Source organism: Ammospiza nelsoni, chromosome 4 (genome assembly GCF_027579445.1).
Source record: "Ammospiza nelsoni isolate bAmmNel1 chromosome 4, bAmmNel1.pri, whole genome shotgun sequence".
NCBI lineage: Eukaryota > Metazoa > Chordata > Aves > Passeriformes > Passerellidae > Ammospiza > Ammospiza nelsoni.
The window spans coordinates 58,612,759-58,636,978 of record NC_080636.1 but is presented as its reverse complement, the minus strand read 5'-3'; the positions used below and the strand labels follow the sequence as shown (position 1 = coordinate 58,636,978).

At 44.1% G+C, this 24,220-nt stretch overlaps 1 protein-coding gene across 2 annotated transcripts in view; it reads left to right on the top strand.

The window, feature by feature from the left end:
• Window positions 1-23,822, top strand: part of GPRIN3 (GPRIN family member 3) — a 34,753-nt gene extending 10,931 nt beyond the window's left edge. For both annotated transcript variants that reach the window (XM_059469994.1, XM_059469996.1), the window contains exon 2: window positions 15,126-23,822. In XM_059469994.1, the coding sequence (XP_059325977.1) occupies window positions 15,218-17,584 (2,367 nt within the window). In that variant the 5' untranslated portion in view covers window positions 15,126-15,217 and the 3' untranslated portion in view covers window positions 17,585-23,822. The remainder of the gene's footprint in view (window positions 1-15,125) is intronic.
• Window positions 23,823-24,220: the final 398 nt, after the last annotated feature.

Here is a 24,220-nt window from a genome sequence, read left to right as displayed (position 1 = left end):
ACAGTTAAATGTGTTTTGGGGTAAACCTGCTGGCTTACATTTGGAGAGCATTTTGAAGAAGAAATGCACATGAAAACATACATTGCCCTTTGAATTAATGTGAGATCAACATTTGTGTATTGCATGGGGAATTTCATTCATGGGCTTCTGAGCTGACCTCCAGGACCAGAATTTAGCTGAGATCTATATCTTGAGGTCACCTAGTCTTGATCTTAAATTCTTCACTGTTGAAAGTGTTAATTGGTTATATATGCCTAATGACTCTGTTTTGAGAGAGGATTTTCTGTTAGTGACTGAAAAGACGAGAGTCTTTGGGAAAATGGGCTTTACCCCCTTATGCATAGACACTTTTTTTTTTTTTGTCTGAAGGTTTTTGGTGTGGATTTTTTGGCTTTGGTTTCTTTTTTCTATGTCCATATATACATAAAATACTTTCTGTATGATCAGAGAGCAGCCTTTTGAATTGTGTTTGACGTTGGTCAACCATTAAAAGAGAGACCTGATACTTTACCAAGAAAACCCCAGAAAATGAGGAAAAGTGCTCATCAGAGGCTTAGAAAGACAAAGCAATGTTTACACTATTCAACTTGAACATGCAACATGAGGCAGCAAGAGATAGGAACATGGCCAACATCACAAATACTTAAAACTGTCTTTCAAAAAGGATGCCATAGCATGGTACAAAAGACAATTTTAAAATAACCATTTGTGAACAGTTTCCTGGCCTTGGGCAATATGAAGCTGTGAAATGGTCTGGCAAGGAGCACACAGCAGGAGACTGATGGGGAATCAGTGCTGGAAGAGCATCCAAGCCTAGGTCCAGGAGGCAGAGGGCCAAAGAATTTCTCTTATCACAGGGACCAACCAACTTCTTTCCTCTGCACATCCTCATTTTTTTCCTGAAAGAGTGGGTCTCCCTTTCACCCCTTATCTCCCCCTGCCTTCCTACTCAGCAGTTGTAGAGGTATGTCAGCCTCACAAATGGAATGAAGTCACCAAATTTATATGGGAGAAGGCTGGTCTTTCCCAAAGGTCAGCATTAACACTCTAGTTTTGTGGGAGAAACTTAGGACCTCAGGCATGCTAACCTTGAAATTCAACAGCTGACCCATTTCATCTAGTTGCTGCCCAGAGAGAAGGCCAGGGGCCTAATGAATTTCTAGGTGTTGCAGTTTCTCCCTTAAAATAAAGGCAAAGCTGCCACACAAGGGGAAAAGAACACATTTTTGGTCCTTCTGGAAAAGGAAAAGGGTGAGAGTTTTGAAGTGGTGATGGGGGGTTTTTCAGCCCATCTGCAGTGCTAATGAGACATCTGTCTCTCTCGAGCAACCTCACATGGCAGTCTGCATTTGCAAAAATATTTTTCTCCTCTTGACTTGGAGTAAAACAAACCTAACAGTTTTCCTGTGGCTGCCCACACCCGTGGCTCAGGATTGTCAATAAATAGATGAGTGAAGAGAGCTGAGATCAGGAAAATGAAGGTACAGTAATTACCTGGACTGTGCTGACCAGCAGCTGAGCAGGGATGGAGGACAAGGCTTCCCACCTTAGTGACAGCCACGTTGATAAATTGCACTTAGTTTCCAGCTCTGCAGCCTGGCATTACTTGGTCCTCTGACACAATCTGCCTCTGTCCACATACTAATTCCATTTGTTCTTGGTCTGCTCTGAGTTCTCTTGCTCTGGCACACAGGCTGTTAGGAGAGGTGTATAGGAGAGGTGTGTCACAGATATATTTTATGAAAAATCCTTTCTTTAGGATTTTTTCTTTTGAGAAGCTGAGAGGCTTCAAGAACAAAACATAAACAATGATTATCTGCTGCTGTGGAATGCAACAGGTGGATCTGTGATTGGTCTCATGTGGTTGTTTCTAATTAATGGCCAATCACAGTCCAGCTGTCTGGTCACAAACCTTTGTTATCATTCCTTTTCTATTCTTAGCTAGCCTTCTGATGAAATCCTTTCTTCTATCCTTTTAGCATAGTTTTAATATAATATATATCATAAAATAATAAATCAAGCCTTCTGAAACATGGAGTCAGATCCTCGTCCCTTCCCTCATCCTGAGACCCCTGCAAACACCACCACAGAGGTGTTTCAGAACAAATTGCCAGCCTTGCTCGCTGCAAGAGAAGCAGCTCATCTGTAAGAAGATGAAAAGATTATTGAGTTGCTGGCTCTGTATCTCATTGACTGCTGCCCTGTTTACACTGGATGTCCTGTTCTCTCTTGTCATATGTTCATAGCCCATCTGATCCCATGCCCTGCCTGAGTTTTCTGAAGAGCAAGAGCAGTAAGAGAGCCCTTTCCAGAAGTGCTTACCTCCTTGTATGAACACTTATGCATCTGCAGTGGTTGCAAGTGCATTTCTTGGGTGGAGTACGTGCAAGTACTTTTCCTGGGTCTGTAACACCCTTTGCTTATTCAGCTTTAAGGTGGTGGTTTCCTGGGGTTTGGTTTTTCCCTTTGCAACTGCTAGCAGCAGCATATTCTGTACACTTGTTTTGTTTTCTGCCTTTTGTTTAGCAGAGGTCTCTTTCCCTCTTTGTGGATTCAGGACTTGAATCTAGGAAGGGAAGGAGCTAATTTGAATATTTTTTTTCTGTGAGGTTGCAGAGGTGGATCACTAAAGCCCAAATTGCTGGGCTCATGATTGCACAGCTTTTAGCAGTAGATGATGAGATGTAGAAGAAAGGTGTTCTGTACTTGAATCGCTGGCATTAGACACTGGCTGTTGCACAGCCTTCTCTGTGATCTCCATCTGTGTTGGATTGTATTGAAGAGGCAGAAAAAGTAGAGGTTCCTACCTTTGCTCTGTATCTTTTCTGCTTAGTATCTCTATGCTCACATGTAGCAGCCAGCACAATGGCAGAGTATGTTAGAACCTTCTGGCATTTCTTGAATAAGAACGGGAATAAAAAGATTGTATTTTCAAAAATATTTTTTGAGCAACTTTTGAATCCTAGTGGCTTTACTGGTATTTCTGATTATTCAGCACTTTTGAGCATCTTTAATTTCAATCTTTAATCACCCAGATTAGGCTAGATGACTGTCTTTGTTAGCATATATCAGATTTTATGTGTATGTCTGTCTTCAATCATGTAAGTATCCATAGTTTGTGGTAATTCAAATTGTATCCATAAACAGGATGTCAATAAAAATAAATTGTGGTCAGAAGGCTGCTGTGCATTCACAGCTGTCAGATGACTGGTTGAAGTATCTAGTACTTATCTTCAAGAAGGTCCTGTGTGGAAATAAACCATCTTGTCTGGATTTTCATACTGGCTCTAAGGTTGCCATGTGTTTTCTCACTCTTTCAAGTGTGCCTCTGTGCATGGGGCATTGATGTTCAATGTGAGTCCAGTAATTAAACCCTAAGCCGTGAATGATCCTTTTTCACACCCTGCCAGCTTCCACTCCAGCTGACTTAGCAACACTGACAAAGCTGTCCCACAGCCCTGCCCTCTCACAGCTGTGCTCTAGCAAGGTACAGCTTGACCTTAGATCACTTCTAAGATCTGCTGGTTAAATATGCTGGCAGCTTGAGCAAGGGCAGCTAAAACTGCTCCTAAAAGCTGTGCAGCCTGATGGGAGGTGTTGGGCATTAGGTGATAAACTCAGAAATTCCTTGGGGGTGCCACATCATTTTTTCTCTTTTTTTTTTTTTTTTTTTGAATGCCTGGGGCATGATTTGCTTGCAGTGTGTAGTGTGAGAAGCTGGAAGGTGAGCTGGAGTGAAAGCTGCCAGGTGAGTGCCAGTCTCACTGCCCATGGGGATGTCTGCTTTGGGCTTGGCCAGGTGGTTGAGGCAGCCAGCTCCAGTAAACCTGAAGCTCAGTTGAGCTCAGATGTGATATAACTCCTTTGAGCTGTCATTTTAATTAATGCTAATTATTCTCATTAACCAATTTGGCAATCATCCTGAGGGACAGTGATTCAAGGCAAAGTCAATGTTTTCTACCAGTGCCTTCATCACTGCATGCATTGCTTCAGTCACCTGATAAATATAAATGTGAATCCCCTTGTCCTAAATGCAGAAGAAATAAGGAGAAGAGGTGTGCCCAGCAATAGGCTCAGTGTAAATCTTGAAGTCTGACTTGGAAGATGCCAGCCTTTGGCAGGAGTGGGGATGTCACTTTAGCCTGGTGTAAGCCTTGCAGAGTTCCAGGGTGTGGACTGGACTATAAGCATGTTATGGATATGGCTGTGCCATACTGCAGTGGGCAAAGCTTTGGCTTACAACACCTTCTGTGTCTCTGTTTCCAGCCTGTTTTATTCAACTAGTCTCCAGATTTTGCACTGCTACCTCTTAAATATTGTCTGTCTTGAGGAAGCAGTCCTGGACTTAGTTTGGTTCCAACAGAGATGGGACTTACCAGGTCAGACACTAAATAAGGATTTGTTTTAATAGCACTGAGATTTTTTAAGAATTCAGAAGCAGAGAATGTAATTATTTTTAAGCCTGTGAAAATCATATTGAAATCACAGTATAAAATGTGGCAGACAGTTGGATACCTTAGCCTCCCTTCTTGGGGCTAGAAGGATAGAAGCACATTGAATGTAAGGATAAAAATACATGTTTTGTATAAGCCATTGTTAGGAAACAATTCTAACAGAAGTGAGGATGGTTCCTGCAATTGTTAGCATAAGAGATTTTTACACCCCTGGGCTCCCTGCAAGGGCAACTTTAAAAAGTTATTGCCATCAAACACCTGTGGGATAGACTGCAAATAATGAGTTGTTGCTAAAATAAGCCATCATACAGCTCAGCTGTTGGTGTTTTTCTTTGCTGTTGGAAGATGGAGGTATTGAAAGAATGACTTGGTGACTGAGTTGGCTGCTTCACCTGGAGGAAACATTGCAGTCTCTCTGTTCAAGCACGTCTAAGTGCAGAATGGAGAAGACTTGAGAGGCTCTCTTTGTCCCAAAGAACTCTCGGGCTACATAGTGAATTTCAGGACCCAAAGTTAGTGATGCAAGGTTTGGGGGTTGAGTAGGTATCAGTGCCAGAACTGCCTTTTGCTTGAGCCAAGAGCCAGAGCAGTCAGTTTCTCTCCGTTTTACCTGATCAGCTCTGCCATAGTGGCAGTCACTGTCATCTGGGAGGTTACTCAGATGCATCTTTCAACACCTTCTGTCAGCTCTGGATGGAGACCAAAGCAAACCTGCAGTGGTTTATGGTTGTAATATTTTACCACCATTTTCCCATCTGGCATTGACCTTCATTAGAGTCAGGTGACTGGAAGCCATCACCCACCCACCTATAGTGCTCTGTACGACGTTAGGCTGTTCCGTCCTTTCTGGATATAAAGAACAGGGGTCTCACTGGCTATCTGCAGTACATTACAGGTGTTGGCTCCCTCACATCCCATGTGCAGTTCTTCATCAATAATACAAATAATGAATGAGGTGCAGGTGTGGTCCAGTTTCACTAGTGTCAGAGTTCAACCTAATAAAGCATATAGCCTCAAGTGAAGAAAGAGAAGAGGCTGAGGCTGGGATGGCAGCTTTTCATGTAATGGTCTCAGTAAAGTCACATCATAAGCTTGAGTGACTGAGGTGAGCAGCTTAGAGTCCTTAGCTGGACACACAGGTCTGAGTCATTGCCCTCAGAAGAGCATTTACCAGCATTGTAAAGACACTGCAGAATTGCTCAGATTTTATCCCTGAGCACCAAAGGCCTCCAACCTGCTACCATTTGGTTTCCTGCAGAGCCTGAATACATCAGACAAAAAGTGGCCCAGCACATGGCACTTCCTCTCGTGGGTTTCTTGAGAAGGTGTTTAGCAGGAGGCAGTTTGCTAAGGAGATTATTTTGTTCTTTTTGCTGCTCTTACTGTCAATGACAGCCAGCAGTAGAGCGAAGTGACAATGTGAAAAAAACAGGAAGCAACTGCTGAGGTGGCAGCAGGAAGAAGGCAAGATATTTTTAACTGTTGGGTTTTTTTACCAAAAAAAAAAAAAGAAAACACGGTGATAGCTGTTTCAGCTGCCAGCCTCTCTATTCACATGAGCTGTGTTTTGTGATAGCCAGGAGGTAAGAGCAGACATGGTGAGATCATCATCGTGCCTTTCTTAGGTTAATCACACAGTAGAGCACATTTCTGTTACAGTAATGACTGGGTAGGCACTGCATCCTTCTTCTCTAACTACATGCCTTTTGCAGGAGTTCTTTTCTGTTAGGATAACGCCTGTAAATGACAATGGATACGTCCCTTGTAAGGTGCCTGTTATGTAAAGATCTATTCCCCTCTCTAATACTGAGCCCAGCGTCTTCATTAAAATAATGTGATCTATGAGGAGAACTTAATTTTTTCATACTGTGCATGAGAGGCAAATGTTATAATTTTTTGGGTTTTACCTTGTGCAAAAGACATTGATCTTGCTGACGGCTCTTCCAAGGCAGAATTTCTTTACTTGCAAAGTTGGTTTTAAAATAAGAAGTGCTGCTACAATACATTTCTCTGGGCTCTGATAATATAGTTATTCAGAAGCAAATCAGACCTGATTATCTAGGATGGTAACTGCTCCTGTGGATGCTTCAGCCACAAGATGAATGTTTGTATGCAGTGCACTGGGGGGAATGCTCTTAAGGATGTCATAATGAAATTCTGGAAAGTTCCTTTTGAGGAGCTGAAAGCATGTTAGGAGTGCATAACAGCCTTTGTCCCTAGAAGCCACCCTTTCCAAGACACACGTACTCAGCAGTGGTTATGTTTTCCTGACCACAGAAATGTGATTTTTGTGTTGGTCTAGCTTCCAGTGGATCAATGTCCATGTAAACCACATCATCCTGGTTGTTGCAAGTTGTCTGGGCAACAAAGAAGAACTGCAAGAATTGCATGGGCAACAAGCCAGCATTATGCTTTCATCCCTAAAGATGATCACTCTGCTTTTTGAAGTCATGTTGGCATTGCTGGGTAGGAAAAATATATTTGTTGTTGGTCACTGCTAAACTCCTCTCACAAAAAGCTCATGAAGGGCTTTTGTTTGTCAGCTGTTAACATTCAAATGCAGTCAGCTGCATAACATGCATTAATGAGGGGTTAGATTTCACCATGCTTTTATCAGAAGGATAGCAGGATAGGTAAGGAGCGAAATTCCAATTGGCTGTTAGACATTTTTTACTTTTGACTCCAAATACAAAGTGGTGTTTGAGAGGTCCCTATGACCCTCCTGTTCACATTCTTCAAAAACCACACCTTGTTTTTGAGCAATAGTAAGCTGAAGAAAAACCAGCAGTGGCAGCGAGCTGTGTGAAATGGAGTCACCTGCCTGATGAGGACAGCAGGTTGTTGGTTTCCTCCCATGTACATGTGTCAGGAGTGTGCATGCAGACTTCCTCCTGAAACATGGCTTATCCTCCAAGTCAGGCTGCCTTTCCTTAAAAATTACTTCCAGGGTCAGCCACTGCAATAAGAAAAAACTGCTGATAAATAATCAGGCTAAACATAATAACATGCAATTAAACAAAAAAAGGTATATCCTTGTGGGTTTTACCCTCGTGTTGCCTCCCCTCCAGGGTGGCCAGGATAGGAGGAAGGAATATAGCTGTAGCTTTTGCAACTGTTGCAGCTGGCTGCCGGTCAGTGTAGTTGTTGTTTGATTTAGCTGTTTTCATAAATCCATTTATCCTTCCCTTTCACCTTGGAGGGGAAAGACTGATGGGCTCTTTGCACTGCTCTGCAGCAAGCCCAGGGTTCAGCAGGGGCTTTTGCATGCTTACATGGTAGCCTCACTGAAGAAAGCCTTTTCATTGTGTGCTGTAGCCCTGGGAGGAGGTGTGCAGGGAGACAGCCTGCCCTTGCAGCCCCTGCTGCTGCCCCAGGGAGCGTGCTTGGGAGGGTGAGCTGATGGGAAGCAGAGGGAAGGATGATACGGGAGAAGGAGATGGACATTCAGGCTCTCATCCAACCCTCCTGTGGTTCCTTGCCATGCCACCCTCCTCTGATGATGTGTGAGGCTCTCTGGAGAGATTCTAGAGGCTGCAGTTAGGAGGATGAGGATCTGAGCTTCTCCTGGAAAAAGCTTTTAATCTGTGCGAAAGGAGTGAACTTTGAAGGCTCAAAACTTCGATGGCAGCAGATGATATCACAATTCTTAATTTAAACTAGGATTTTCAATCTCTTTGCCAAATGTTGTCTTCTAGCCATCTTCTCGATACTGTGTGTTTCCTATCACTTCTAAATACTGATTTTTCTTGCTTTTAAGTGTTGGAGTGCAAGGCAAACCCATTTTCTCTCTGGAATTGTGGAAGAATTTGCTAAACCGTGTTGCACCTGTAAATCCATACCCACTTGATTCTTACTCCCACACAAACAAGATGCTCTCGCAGCACACCCACAGCACATAGCAGCCTGTGGCCATGGCCAGAGGACAACGACATTTTCAGCAGGGGCAGCCCAGCTTTTGGGGCTGAGTTGCACCATAACACTGCTAACAGTGCAGGGACTCCTGCCAGGGCCCCATCAGCAGGTGCCAGAGCTGGATGTGGGGGTTGCTGCTTGTCTCCTGGCCAGGGCAAGATGGGTGCTGCCCACAGGGAACAGATGGGACACAGGCTGGAACATCCTGTCTCTGAGCAGAGCTGCATTTCCTTTTAGATGGACATCTTTCTAATTGTAGGGTAACTGCCAGCAGGACAGTAGAGCTGAATCATGGCTGATCGCCACCCAGTTTTTATTACCCGTGCCTGCCTATTAAAGGCTGATTGCACATATCCTCACACATCTGTCCCTGAGTGACTGCTGAGGTACCCATGTGTCCCTGGACTGCTTTGAAATGTTGGGGCAAGGTCCTGCTCAGGGCTCTTGGCAGGATGCACTTAAGGTTTGCCAGAAGCTGGAAGAAATGAAGGGAGGTGCAAAGCAGTTTGCTTTGCTTTGTATTAGTCCCAGAGGCTGCTGTACTATTTGTAGGACTGCCTTTACACATTTTCTCATCTGTAGGTTGTGGGCAGCAGGTTAACCTGAGCTTTGTCCTTCCAAAGTGGAGTTCCCATACTCTGCAGAATTAACCTCTATACCTGGCAGAGAGATGCAAAATGGGAGAAGTCAACAACCAGAAAAATGCATTTCTTCAGTGTGTACAAATATGCTAGATAAATCTTCAGTAGGTGTCAGGCTGATTGGCAGCCATCTCTTTTTGGCTGAAAATGGTAGTGCATCTTGCCCTTGATTTTCACATTATTTTCCTCAGTTCACTACCATTACAAAGCAAGGACGAGCACTGAGCCTCTGTTTTGTGTTTGGACTTACTTCCCATTTGTGCCTCTGCCATTTCCATTGTTCATTGTGTCATGACACCTTTCTGAGCAAACCTGATAGACATCACTGGTTGTGTGTCAGCATCCAGCAGGAAGAGCTCTGAGGTCTGGTGAGGAGTCCTGGCGGGATCTGGTTTCTCCCCTCAGGACTGTCCATGTGGCTCAGTTGGTAGTTCCAGCTGATTTGGTGTTGTGGTGTACGTGCAATCACCCACTTTGTGTGGGGGTACCACTTGTTGGTTTTTCTGGGTCTGGATTGAAGGCAGTTGAGACAGTAGCTTGTGTCTGGACTCAGGTGTTTATTATTTCCTATCAGTAAAACAGTCTCACTGCTGTGAGTTTGGCAGCTTTTCATTAGAAGGCACAAAATGGCCAACAATCTCTTGTTACAAGGTCTTTTAAGACTAAACTATCCAATTAAGAACTGACACCTAGATTATTTTCCCTTTTTAACCCAATAACTGATCCCAAGGAGCCCGTAATGCAGACTTTTCTGCCCAATTGCAAAATGCCACCCAAACCATGAAGAAGGAAGAAGTATGAAGAAGAAACCCTGTGCCCTCCATCTTGCTTCCATCCACAACACACTAAAAATCCCAAAACCTGAATTTCTCACCAAGTGATACACCTACACTACTCTCTATAATCTATTTCACACTTTTGTGGATTCTGGTGTATTCTGGAGTCTAGGAAACTTTCTGCATGGATGAGGGTCAAGGTCAGGGCACCCCAGAGCAGACAGAGAAATATTCCCAGTACCCTGGGCCTGGGTTTCCACAACTTTGCTTAATGTGTGCACAGAGGGTGCTGCAGCCCGGTGTGCTGAACGTGTTGCTCCTGCTGTCCAGCTCTCTGCCTGTCTCTGGCACAGGTTCCTGCTTTGGCTGCAGCTCTGACCTGCAATAACATCTGCATTCCTGGGGTGTAGAAGGGGAACTGGGACTTGGAGCACCCTCTGCTTGAAATGCCAGCCCTGTCTCTGGTGGGAATCACAGGTGTGCAAGGTGTCTGTGGGCATCCCCCACCACCTCTTCCCTCCCTGTCATCACAGTGAATTTGTCTCCTGTCAGCATCCCAAAACACATGAAAGATGAAAGCTGTGCATCTTATATCTTACCTCTTCAGGCAACCTCTTAGGGATTTTAATGAATGTGTCCTTGTTTTGTGCTGTCTTTGATTTGTAGTGCCAGTCTTTTTGATCCCACAAAAAATTAGGAGAAAATGGCCCATAAAGCAAATTTTTCATGAAACCCAGGATAACAAACACCCTTTGACATTGAAAAGAGGGTAAAAAACCCCACTGGCTGCAGAATTAGAAGGATGTTTGTGTGTTTAAATTTTAAAGAAATGTGCTTTATTTCCTTTGTATTTAGTGGTCTGATATGAGTTCAAGTCAGCCATTGTCTTTTTCCTCAGATCAGAAAATGAGAACAGAGACTGAATTCCCCCTTCAGCAGATGTTTATCTCTGTTCTTAACCGATGTGGCTATATAATGATTTTTTTGTGATGATCTGAGAGATCTTGTAAGATTAGAGCTATTAAGAACAAGTGTTCAGCTCTTCCATTTGCAGAAACAAGGTTGAAGAAAGGGCTCAAAGAGTACAGGACTCAAGGAGTGGAAAGGTGATGAGAATCCAGAATTGGGGATGAGATGCTTGATTCCTTTGGGAGCTGCTTTTTAGTTGTTTTTATGGTTGAGGGTGGGTGGAGATGCTGGAAGTCTTATTTGTGCTTTTGCAGATTTTCAGATTTCTTCCAGAGGGAATGAAAGGCAGAATCTTATGTAGGAATTTCCTGAAAATTTATTGATTTGTGTTATGAAACATGAAGACTTTCTGGTTTTGTTGAGCTTCTCATAAGAAGCAAGAGGAAAAAAAAATCCTACAGTTTTATTGAGTCTTGTGGTTCTTTTCCTGCTGCCTTTCATAACCCAAATACCATTTATTTAGCCTGTGTCTTATTTTGTTTTACCTAACACTCCATAATATGAACCATTATACTGTTAACATTTGCAGTGTCGTTTTATTGGGGGTTGGTTATTACTGAAATAGATAAGTGTTCTTTACATTGTCAGCATTAAGTTGCCTGGAAACTTCTTGGGATTTGAGGGAATTTGGACTTTTTAACAGCACATGAAAAAGACCTACTCAGTTACAAGAGTCTGTGAAGGTCTGCTGGCCACACAGGGACCCTCCCAGACCATTTAAGCCAAACATGGACTTTGCCAAAGTTAGAAACCTCTTGTTGCTAAAGCTCCAGAACAATTCCTTGTTGAGATGAGAATGACACAGTCAGGCAGGCTAATTTGATCTGCAAGAATAAGGATGAGAGCTCTGTTGGTGTAGCAAATGTGTTCTTATTACTAAAAAGTGATTTTGACCTTTGTAGAGATACTAATTTCACCTCCTGTTAAAAGAAAATTTTGGATGATTGTTCCACATCTGGCATATAAGACTTGAAATATTCATCAGCAATCTTGATTAGATTTGACGTGTTTTTTTGGCCTTCTACTGAGTTTTGTACTTCTGTTTTTCCTAAGTATTTGCTTGCAGGCAATGTTGTTTGTTTGTTTGAATCCTCAATGTCTTGGCAGTTGAGTAGTGTTGCCCACAGGTCCCAACATTGTCCTTCATTCCTATATAACAGGACTCAAATAATAAAAATGAGACAATAATCATAAATGAGATTCCAATAATACAAATGCCTTTCCAATTCTGTTATCTGTAGGGCTTCCATGCTGCTCTCTTTCATAGGACTTGGCTTTTCTCTGATTTTTATTAATTCTTAAGTCAGAATATTTTCTTAAGTTACCATGCTAATTTAGGCTACTTCGGTGCCTTTGGCTCCTGTCATTAGGATGGTTTAGTGACAGTCTAGAAAATAATCCCCATGACTTTGACAAAAAAGTCTTTATAGAAACTTTATGCTCATTAATGAACTCATATACAGAGTCATTCCAGGCAGAAGAATGATCCATCCTCCAACCCACATGCAAGGGTTGAGCAAAATATCTGGACAGTGCTCAGTTATCCCACATCAGAGAATAGGTCCAGGTAGGTTTTCTGGGGGGAATTTCTTCTGTTGATGTTGTACGTCAAGGACTGGTAGCAAAATCTCTTTTAATTACCATATGAGGCAGACATTCAACTGTGTGTTTCAGGTGATTCTAGGAAAGAGCCACTAAACAGATATGGAGAATTCATGCAGAATTCAAGCCAGAACTAATTAATTTCATTGAAAAATTAGGAATCGCTGCCCTGTTGAGTGGGTATGAGTTAAAAGATAATGCTCCTGTATGCGGATTGCCTTGCCCAGGTTTTGTATAGTGAAGAACCAAACAGATTTTCTCTGAAGTCTTTATTTATTCTGACTGTGTTTGCTGAGTAGTACATCTCATCCAAAAAATGGGGATTGATTTTGTTCCATTATTTGCTTAATTTTATCTTAAACAAACTCTGGATCTAAAAAATAAGGGAAAAAGATATCTGACCTGCCCAGTTGTATGAGCTGGTTTGGTTTGCAGAGATATTTGGAAGAGGAAAGAAGAGAGTAACAGAATTTAGTCCAATGGAAACCCAAAGCCATGTGTTCCTCTCCTCACAGCCCTTAGATGTTTATAGCACCACAGGGTGAACATGGAATGTCTGTCCTTCCTTCAGGACTCTATTGGCTGTCCTTAAAGTGAGAACAAAATGAAGGCAAGACATGTGGGCAGCCACAACCTTCCATTGGTTTGCAGCCTGGTTTACATACTCAGTACTTCCCAGAAAGCTTGGTGATCCTTGGGCCTCCTGGAAAGCCATCGTGGGGTGATGCTGGGCTGCTGTCACAGAGTGCAGCTAAGGAATTTGGGATCCTTCAGGGGCAGGATTACAGTTTCTCAGGGCTGGCTTAGCCTAGGAGCCTGTATCTCTGTGGTTGGATGAAGCCCAAAGAGGCAGTATAAAAGTAATAAATTTTTAATACCTGGAAGACAGAAAGCTTAATGAATAAGTAATAAGTTGCAGCACTTTCTTTTTCTTAGAAAAACAATTGACTGGCTGTATTTTCTAAAATTTTCCTTCATTGAGCATTTTTCTCCTGTTGCTCTTTTAAAGTATCCTAAGGTGCTGAAATTTGGGATTGATTTTAGAGAAACTAAGGAATTCACACCACTGCCATCCAGGCTGAGAAAAGGAAAGTAGAGATTTTTCTGGAGAGAAATTTTGTTGGTTTTGCTAGTGGGTAGGGAGGGTCTGGAAGAGCTGAGTGACAGCTCCACTGCTTCCAGCATCATCTCCCTAGTAATGTAGCAAGGGAGATCCTGCTGTGTGCCTGCAGAGACAGGGGCACACAAACAGGTACAGCAATGTTCTTGTCATCAGGTTAACAAAACTTGAGTGTCTCCCAGCTCTCAGACCTGTTTTGCTGGCAGCATAAGCCAGTGAAAGCTTTTTAAACAAGCACAGATAGCCTGAAGCTTAAAAGAAGAGTGGGGTGGGATTTTATCCCTGGCCATCACCATTCTGCTGACATGGATCCCATCCTTGATCTCTAGCAGTGTCCAGGCTAAGCCCTTTGGAAAGCCAGCAAATACATTTGGAGATCACCTCCAGTTTGAAGAGATGGTTTCTCTGCAGTCCTGTCATGATTCCAACCTGGATTACTCTGTTCTACCTGCTTAAAATCCCTCCCCCACATTTCCCTGGGTATGGCATGAACCCCTCCTGTTCTGCAGTGCTGCAATGTTCCCCTTTCAATTTCATACCACTTACCTGTAAGTTGATTTCTAGGTCATCTGTACCCCCATTTGTTAATCAAGCTGGCTTCCTTGTAATTATTTCAAAGGCTCTCAATGTGTCAGCAGTGAGAATGTGCACAGCCCTGGGGTGCAGTGTCACCATGATATTTTCTGAAAAATCCCTTCACCAGGATTTCTTCTCCTGGGAAGCTGGGAAGCCTCAGATTCTTCCTGTTTTGCTGCTTTGGAATGTGATTTGCAAAATTGTTTACCCAGCATGTGAATTGTCTTTAATTAATGACCAATCCCAGTCCAGCTGTGTCAGGACTCTGATCAGTCACGGGTTTTTATTATTCACTCCTTTATAGCCTTCTGATGTATCCCTTCTCTTTATTCAGAATAGTTTTAGTATATCATTTCTTTTAAAATAATATAATATCATAAGTCAGCCTTCTGAGAACATGGAGTCAAATTCTCATCTCTCACCTCGTCCTGGGGCCCTCACAACACCACAACAGTGGGCAGTACCTCCTCTTGGTTTCTGTCTGCATCACCCAGCAGGTTGTGATCCCTTCACATTCCTTTAACCAGTGAGGTTTCCGTTCATCCCATTAGTCTGAATTGATCTCTTGCCCCCTGTGACCCTGTCCTTGTTGGCAGTGGAGCTAGAAAGGCTATCCTTGAGAAAAAGGGAGAACTGGTGCTCACTGAAGATGTGGAATCTGCTCAAACCTAGGGATCTGTTCTTCACATGGGCATTTCCTTCCACAGGTGGCTTGCTAGAGAATATTATCACTGGGATTTTATTTTGTGACTCAAACTTCCCTGCAATGTCTGTACCTCTTCTTTAATTTCCTATTTCCTTTTTTTCCCTTCCTCTTGGCATGTCAGTGTTTTCATTAATGTATCAACAGCACAGGAGCTGTTGTTGCTTTGTCCCTAGTATTGTTTTCTCCATCCTGATCTGACAATTGGGAGGTCCTTGAAATCTGTGTCGTTTTTGTGACTTTCAGGCAGAATTGGGTGCTTCACTTCCCCCACTGCCTGCAAGTATTTCTTCTCACACTGTAAAATCAATTAGTTCTGGATACTTTTCTTGAATCTGACGGTTGCTAACGCTGTGTTTGTTTCATTAACAGATTAGCTTCACAGGAAGCCTGTCATCGACAGCCTGCCCAGCGAGAAAACTCCAAGGAGAAGCTGAGGACAAACAGCATCTTGAAGACAGTCCATGGGGACTGTACCAGACCCTCTGAGATCTGCCAAGCTTTCCCTGCTCTCAGCTTCTGCAGAGGAGGAGCACCTGGGAGACCTGCAGCCTGCCAAGCCCCAGCCTCAGGCCCCCAGTGCTGAGAGGGCCAGCAATGGTTTCCCGTGCGCGCCGTCCGGCTCAGCTGGGGTTTGCATCTTCGACCTGAGCTGCACAGGTGCTGCCAGCCCACAGAGGTGTGAGCAGTGCCACACAGATGATGCCAGCCAGCAGGAAGCCTTTTCTCCCAGGCTGGCCAGCACAACTGCAGAGGGGCACCCTGCAGATGTAAGGCCTGCTGGTTGTTCCCAGCCAGCGGGCATCCCAGCACCGGCAGTGCCAGCCCTTGGTGCCACAGGAGCCCTCTCGGCGGGGCAGGGGCCAGAGATGATGCCAGCCCCCCAGAGCTCCCGGCAGTTCGTGCAAGGCAGCCAGGCCAAAACGAGCTCCCTGACACAGATTGATGACTCTGCCCTGAAACCTCAAGGAACTGATGATCAGCCAGCGCTTGAAGTGTTAAATTATTCTTCCCCAGGTGATCCTGTCGGGGTTAATCAATTCTGTCATACTTCTCAGGCCAACCTTCTGCAAAGAGGGGAAAAAGACAAGGAGGCAGAGGAAAATGGTTCTGCTGTGTGTCAGTCAGTCCTGGCAGCAGGGCAAACCAAAGCTGACCTGGGGAGAGACTCTCAAACCAGTCTGGAGGCAAAGGGTGGGACTGCAGACATGCTGCAGTTGCATCCCCCAGATAAAACTGAAGCGGTGCAGAGCAGCGAGGCACCAGCCCAGTCTGGCCATGGGAGTCCCCATCCTGTACATAACCTGGGCCCCACACCTGGGAGTCCAAACCCCACCCAGCTCTCCAAATTCAGAGAAACAGGTACAATGACAGCTCAGCCAGAGAGCAGCCCTTGTGCTCAGGAAGCTGTAAGCAGGACATGGCGAGATGCTGAGGTTCAGGCCGTGGCTACTGTGGAGAGCAAATCAGCTTCCACCAGTCCCAGCATCTTTGCTGCCTTCTTAAAAGGGAATCCTCCTCCAGAGGAGAAGGAAGAACTGCACATAATTTACCAAGGAGGTATGGGGCTGAGCCACACTGCACTTACTGATAGTTTATCCTCACAACAAAAGTCTCCATGTTCTCCTGGTATCACATCAAAATCGACTGTTGTGGCTGTGACTGCTTCAGCCCAAACCCAGCCTGGGGTCCCATCTGACGTGACATCTCCAGTATCAGCAGATAACATGAAACCAGTTCTCCCTTGCTCCCCTGCAGCTGTTACCTCTCAAGGAACATCTGTGGGTAATGCTGAAATGAGCAGTGCAGCTCGTGATGTCAAGGATGCAGCTCAGCTGCCAAAGGATGCTCCAGTCCCCCCAAAGCCCATCCCAGCTGAGCAGCCTGGAGTTGACTCCAGTAATAAAACTGCACCACAGTCTGGGAGTGGTGCTGGTGAGCCAAGCACCACTTGCACTGATGCTGTTCCAGGAACCCAGAACAATGTGCAAGGTGTCATCCCTCATGCAGGAAGCAGCCGGTCACCTTTACTCTCTGGCAAGGACAGTGAAGCCAAGCAGAAGGAGGTCCTGGGCAGCTCTGAGCAAAAGCCTGTGCAAAGCAAGGGTGGGAGTCAAGGGCAGGCCCGTCCTAATCAATCTGTGGTAAAACCAAAGGAAGAAAACTTGGTGGTGCTTGATCCTAAAGGAGGGCTGAGTGTTGGCAGCCAGCCTGCCGCTGTCCGTGCCAAGGTGTGCCCACAGGATGAGAAGGAGAGCAGAGGCCATGGAGACAGTGGCCAGTCTCAGGTGGCTGGTGGCCAGAACCTGCAGGCAGGACTGACACCTGAGCTGAGTGTGGGTCCTGCAAGTCTTGCCCCTCCCGTGGCAGCATCGGCAGCTCCCCAGCAGCAGGGCCTCCAGGCCAGGCAGTCCGGACACGATCTCCACACTGCAGTGATTCCTGCTGCTTCCTCTCAGGCTGTGCCAAACCTGGGGGAGAACAAAAAGCATTCCACCCCAGCCATGGAGGCCAAAGTACAGGTGAAGCAGTCCAAACACGTCAGGGATGTTGTTTGGGATGAGCAAGGAATGACGTGGGAGGTTTATGGTGCTTCCCTCGATCCAGAATCCCTGGGAATTGCCATCCAGAACCACTTACAGAGACAAATACGGGAACACGAGAAACTGATCCGGGCCCAGAACAGTCAGACCCGGAAATCCATTTCCTCAGATACATCCTCAAATAAAAAACTAAAAGGGAGGCAGCACAACGTGTTCCAGTCCATGCTGCAGAATTTTAGGCGTCCTAATTGCTGCGTCCGACCTGCTCCTTCCTCTGTGTTAGACTGACATGGTTTGCAGGGGTGCCTAAATACCTGTGGTGGTGGAGAGAATCCCTGCCCTCAAGTCCTGCTGTTTGGTTGTGTAATTGGGGTTGTGATGCAACAGTGGAAAATATTTTCCCTTTGTTTTCTGACTAGCCACATGCTCCATCCTGCCATTGTTATTATTATTGTCACAGCTGGTGTATTTCCACGTTATGCCCCAATCTTGACTGCTGTCAGATGAAAAGTTAGGCACTTAGCAAAAGCACAAATTTCAATTGCCACCTTGCTGCAGGGACAGCAGCACCTTCTGATAAAGCAGGAAGCAGAGAGATTGTCAGAATTATGGGAATTTATTTATGTGCATTATTAGGTCTTACTCAAAGGGGTGGACTGAGGGAAGCTGAGGGAGGTGGAATTAAGGTTCAACAGCTGTAAAGACCTAACACAAGACAGCTTTCCTGGTTTGTAAGTTACCTGTGCTGAGGCAGTCCATGAACAGGCTATGGACATTGATCACTGAGCAGCCTCACTTTGCTGATACTGTGGGCCACCAGTCTCAGTGAGCCCCAGGGAGCCCGGTCTTCCCCTCCTGTTGAAATGCAGAACCAGGCAAAGAATGAGGATCAAGACTGAAGGATTCTCTCTTTGGGAGAAGCTAAGTCTGTGGGATGTTGATGGCCAGAAGGGGAGGGGAGAGAGATGCTTTGTGTGCCCTGCAGTGGCCACTCTTGCGGTGTGAGCCATCGAGGCACTGGAGAGCGCATCGGTCGATGGACCTGCACCCAGCAGGATGGTGCCCACCCTTTCTCTGGTACTCCTGCCAGGTCTTTAAAAGGCAGGGAGCTGTTCTGCCTCCAGGTGTGGTGGGCAGCCCCTGCTCCCAGCCTCCTGTGGCACTGAGCACCTCTGTTCTAAGGCACTCTTTAAAGTGATGTGGATCTTTCTTCTCTCTCCAGAGATGCACAGTAATGTTTTCCCACAGCAGCAGGCTTTCCTGTGCATTGGGATCCATGAGCCTCTATGTCTAGTGTGTTACACTGATGATTTTTTTTTCCCTTTTAAGTCCTTAGCCAACTCTACTGGTTTTTTCAGTATTTTGGTGCTTTCCTTGCTGCCTTTCATAACCCAAATACCATTTATTTAGGCTATGTGTTATTTTGTTTTACCTACACTCTATATTATGAACCATTATACTGTTAACTTGAAAAATTTGCAGCAGTACTGAAATCTTGAGACAATCTTTGCTGTATTTCTGAACTTAGTTATAGAAACTGCTAATAAAAGGTAGCTTAGTGACTGTTTCTCCAGAAGTATGATATACACTAATGTCTCAAATATATGTTGGTCTCATTTCTCAATAATAGTTTTCTACTTGGGAAATATGTTTCCCAGTAGCTTTGTATTTTGTCCACTAGAGTTCATTATGGGAGGCTGGGGAACTCCTGCAGTTTGTAGAAAATGTAGTTATCAATCCTGCAAAGCACTGATGATTTGGATATTGTAATCTTGCAGAGTACTAGAGTTAAATAGGAGATACTTTTAGTCCATTAAAGATTTTTCATGAATCATGATGATAATTTATTTCTGTCTCTAGTACCACACACCTGACTTACTCTGTAGATCTTACTCTTACAATTTACTCTAAATCTTACAGGTTTACAACATATAAATGAGTATTAGTATCTTTTTTTTTTTTTTTTTGTGAAGTGAACCTGAAGTGGTCCCCAGTTATTTAGGAGGCCAGACTTCTTGAGTATATCAACTGCCAAACCCTCATAGCTGCTGCCTGGGGGCAATTTTTCCCCAGCAGAAAAGTAAAATACTATAAGATACAACATTCTAACCCAATGCAATGAAAAGTGTTGTCCCTAAGCATAGTACTGGATTGACTCCTAGTTTTCCTCAGATATATACCAAGGGGCTTTATGTCACGTCCTTGTTCAATTTCTGTGTGTTATTTCAAGTCGTCCCCTACTTGTGGTGCTGAGTTTTTAATTCTGAAACCCCACATTAGAGAGCATCTTCCCACCTCTGCCTGCCAGAAGGAAAGTCTCCACCCTTTTTTCTGTTAGTACTGCTGTTTCCACCCCCTTCCTAGCAGTGTCTGAGATGTGAGTTTCATGTGAACTTCTGTGTGGGATTAATATTGACAGTATCATTAGGTCAGGTTAGTCGACAAGTTCTGTGTCTCTTCCCACATTGCGTCTGTGTCAGCCCTGACAAGGTTCCTCGAGCTGCCTGCAGTTCTTGCTGTGCTCTGTCCAGGTCCAGGCTCTGTGCTGCTCCTTTTGCCTCCCTTCTGCCCCTTCCCTGCTAGCTGCTGCCCAGCCTGTCTTCCTGTGAAGCCGTGTCCCTTGGCTCAGCTTGTCCCCCTCTGCATTCCCCTTGCTGAAGCTGTGAGCCAGCTTATTCTGAACTGTCCCTTTACAAATATGCTCAGTCTGAATATGCAAATGGATTGTCCTATTTTTTTTCTTCCAGAGGAGAATAAACAGCTATCACTCATTCACTGATTTCCATGAATTTTATGCTTTAGCGCCAGTTCTGCAAAATATTTCTAGGATATGGGTATGAGTTGCTTTATTGAGACCAAACTAGGCTTGGCAATGAATGAGCAGGATGCTGGGGCAGCACTGGATTTACTGCTTCCTTGCAAGGAATGAGAGATCTCCCCTGGTTTCTTGCAGCTTCTTTCAGCTGTGAGTCTCCAGTAGCTGGTCCACCCTCCCTTCCCCACACCAAATGACCTTTCTTGTAGGAAAATTTCACCAGTGCATTCATACTACAAAGTGCCAAAGTTCCTGAGTGGATGCACCTGAACAACTGCATGGGCACAACTGAAACAAAATGTAGTGCTCAGCCTGTCTTCTGGGCAAATATGAGTGCAAAGAAGCAAATTGTCCATGGCACTGTCTGGTGGCTGCAGAAGTCCTGCAGACAAGTGTTGGAAGCCAAGCAATAAAGTGCCAAAAGCCAACATGTGAAAATGAGTCGATAATCACCAGCACATCTCATGGAAAATATTTTAGGTTTTGACTGTGCCTTGCTAGGGCAGACTGTAGGCAACCTGCTAGTTTGACACTGGTGATTAGTGCTTTCTCCTGCATACAATGTCCAGGTGACAATGTGAATCCTCACTGATGACACATCTTTTACCAACAGCAGAACAACCACATTGAGGGTTGCAATCAGCAAATATTATGCATTTGAGAGTGCTTACAGCAGCCACGAAAGGCTGTTCTTGGTGTCATGTCAGTCTCAAAAATGAAAATGCACTTGGAGTAGTGATATGGCAGAGAGTGGGCAGAGATGATCCGTGTGCCACCACCTCGTTCTTTTTCCCTGCCCAATGACTCAGAATCACGTTGCATTAGTTGCATGGGCAACAACCAAGGAAATCCATTTGGGCAAATAAAGAGAGGATTCAGAACAGAAAATCCTTTGTCATTCCCAAGAGCAAATATATATTTTTTAAAAACCCCAAACCTGTATTACAACCTAGCCAGTTGAAATAACTCTTAAATTTTTTAATTTTTTTGTTCCAAGATGAGAGATTTAGGGAAACAAGCTCTTTGTCAGGAAACCCTTCCCTGTCAGTTGCATCTTCTAGAAAGGCCAATGTAGCAAGAACCATTAATAAAAGCAGTGAATAAGAATGGAAGACTTACTTCTAGTTTCACTCAGGGGGCTTTCCACTAGATGCCCCCTAGATCCAAAGATGAGAATAAGCACGTTTCTGTGTTGCCAATACAATACCTGAGCTGAAGGAACATCTCATTGCAGGCAATTTGCAGCATAGTCCTGGATTTCATGTGAGGCTGTGATATCCATCAGTGTGCACTTGGTTGGGATCTGCCAGCTTTGTGTTGTTTGGGCACAAGTGCTGAAGTTCTGCCTCATTTCTGCTGACTTGGTTTGGAAAAGAGTGGGGAAAGAGCTGAAGGGACCAGTAGGGCAATGTCTGTCTTCTCCATTTCAGGAGAAGAAAACATTCTTTTGAATACAAAAGAAGAACCTGCTGAGAAACATGGCAGGGGAAGGACTAAAACAGAAGTAAAATAAAGTTGGTGTAGGTGTTTCACAATGAATTCCCATTCTTATATCTGTTTCTCCCACTTGTTTTCTGACCTCATGTATTTTTCTATTTGTTGGCATCCCGTGTCTTTTAGGAAAATGAGTATTTCCAAAGGCTGTATATTTTGCTAGTATTTATAGATATATCCAAATAGGATTCAACAAAACCTCTAAGCAGTCAACCTGTTTGTTACTGCCACTAAAACATAAGAGCTTGTAAAATGCACTGTTTGAAGAAGTATATTGAAAGGATTCAAAAAATGGAATACATGCTCTAAAGATAGCACTAGCGTTTCTCTTAAGTTTCATTGCTGTGTTGAAGTGTTAAAGTTAGAGGTGGAAATCCAAATGACAATCAGTGTTGATGAGGAATTCAAATTGGCTGCCACTGGTTTTCAATTTGGAAACTTCATGGAATGTACCATACCAGTGTTTCATTAGTTAGCTCAGTATATGCAAGGTTTGTATGAAAGTACAAATTTTACTATTAGCTCCATTATCTTGTTCTGTGTCTATCTTTCCACACCTTGTAAAAACTAACGCAAAATGCTGCCACAACAGAGTAACTTTTGCACACAGCTTGTGGGAATGGCTGCTCTGAATGACAGACAACTGATTGTCAGACTCTGTGGGCTTAGAAAATTAAGGGCTGTGGTCTAAGGGAAATTCCTCTCCTTTTCCCCAGCTCCCTGTTTCAGTACCCAATCTCTGCTGGTTTACTTTTTGGTGTCTCTGTGATGCCTGTATGAGTGGTCAGTATTTTCAGGTGTCCCAAAGACATGATGGTAGATCCTTACCCAAATATTGCACACTACGAAATATCTCTGGTGCCATTGGATGCTGTGGTGTGACCTGAAGGTCGGGTCCTGTAACTTGAACTGGCTTCAGTATTCTTTTGGGGGCCTCCCCCTTGAGTCACTGTAGGTGATTAAAAGAAAGACTAAAGTGTTACAGCTGAATTGAGCCAAACTGATTTTCTTTTTTTTTAATGCTGAGATATATTGTTTTTTCTGCTTTGTGTTTTTCTGAGTAGCTCTTCCTTCCTAGAGTTTATAGTGTGGATTTTGCATCAAATGCCAGCAAAGAAGATTTTGCCAAGTGAAACCTACTTTTCATCATTCAGTCTTCTTTAAATAAAAGTGACGTTATTACTGAGCCAAATCACACAGAAATGAAATATTTTTTCCTCTAGGAAAACTTCTGATGTAGGTAAGCTTATGTGTGTGTCCCGCTTAAAAGGCAAGTACGTGTGTGCAGGTCTCATGCATCACTCATGCTCTAATATGATTTTTTCTCTTTGCCCTTCTGATTGAATGCTGGAGGCTTAGCATTTTCCGCAATGTTGAGGCAAGTTTAAATCCTTCTCCTTCTCGGGTCTCTAAAAATCAGACTGTGGGTGATAGGAAGCATCTGATCTCCTTAGGAACAGAATCACATCAACTAATCTCCATTTGAAATATGAGACCTTAGGTTTTTGTTAGCTTTCTGCTAAGACTGACACTCCTTGGAGTAGAAATAAATGACAAATCTGCCTGCAAAGTCTCCAGCGGTTATCTGCTGCAGAATACGAGTCTCTCAGATACTTCTCAGCAGCTCTGCTCTAAGAGGTGACCCTTCTGCTGGAGGATCCTCATGATACCTCCCCTTAGCTCAGTTCACAATCAATAGTTTCAAAGTCCATCAGAAGCAAGTTTAGACACTGCCCTGAGGAATTTCCATAAAATGAAAGATAACCGTTTGTGTGTTTTTGGCACATAAAATCACTGAGTCTAAGTTGTGAAGTAAAGGTCTCAGTGACACTGGAGAGTACTGAGAATTTCTGCCCAGAATTAAAGGTAGGAAGTGTGTCTGAACTTTTAATTTCAAAAACTGTGGCCATGAGTCAGCCAGCATCAGAAGAAAACCAACTTGGAGGCTTCTAACAACAACGAATATTATTGTGGCTTTATTAATTTTATAGTTACACTGATTGAATGTGATGTACTGTACAAAATAAAGCTAGTCTTAGGCTACCAGGTGTACCATGGCATTCATTTGAGACATACCAACAAAAGTTTGCATGTGAAAAGTCTTAAAGTGATACTAAAGCAATGTTACCCACCTGACTGAGTCCCTTAGGAATTTAATGTTTTGCTGTTTCACATCTGGTTTCCATGCTGAGTACAATAAAATGAGCACTGTCTTAATTATTCTGGGTCTCTGTTTGTAGGCTGACATGGGAAAAGAAAGGACTTTTAAGGGTGAACATTCTGCCAGAATTTATGGATGTGTGTAGGTCAGAGCAGCCACAAAGGGCTTTCTGGATTCAGGCCTGAGATCTGGCACCTTGCAAAGCTCAGTGTGGTGGTGGGAGCTTCCACGTGCTGTCCCTGCTGGAGAAGAGACCTGTCTGCTTCCTTCTGTGTCAGTGCAGTGCTTTGCACAGCTGCTCATGGGCACAGGCTCTTCTGCACCAGCTGCTTGCTCCCCCTTTGGCACCAATTCACTCAGCCTTTCAGCAGCCCCCTGCCACAGAACCACACATTACTCACCCAGCACAGCCACCCCTGAGCCCAGGTGGAAAAGGCAGAGTTTCAACCCTCTG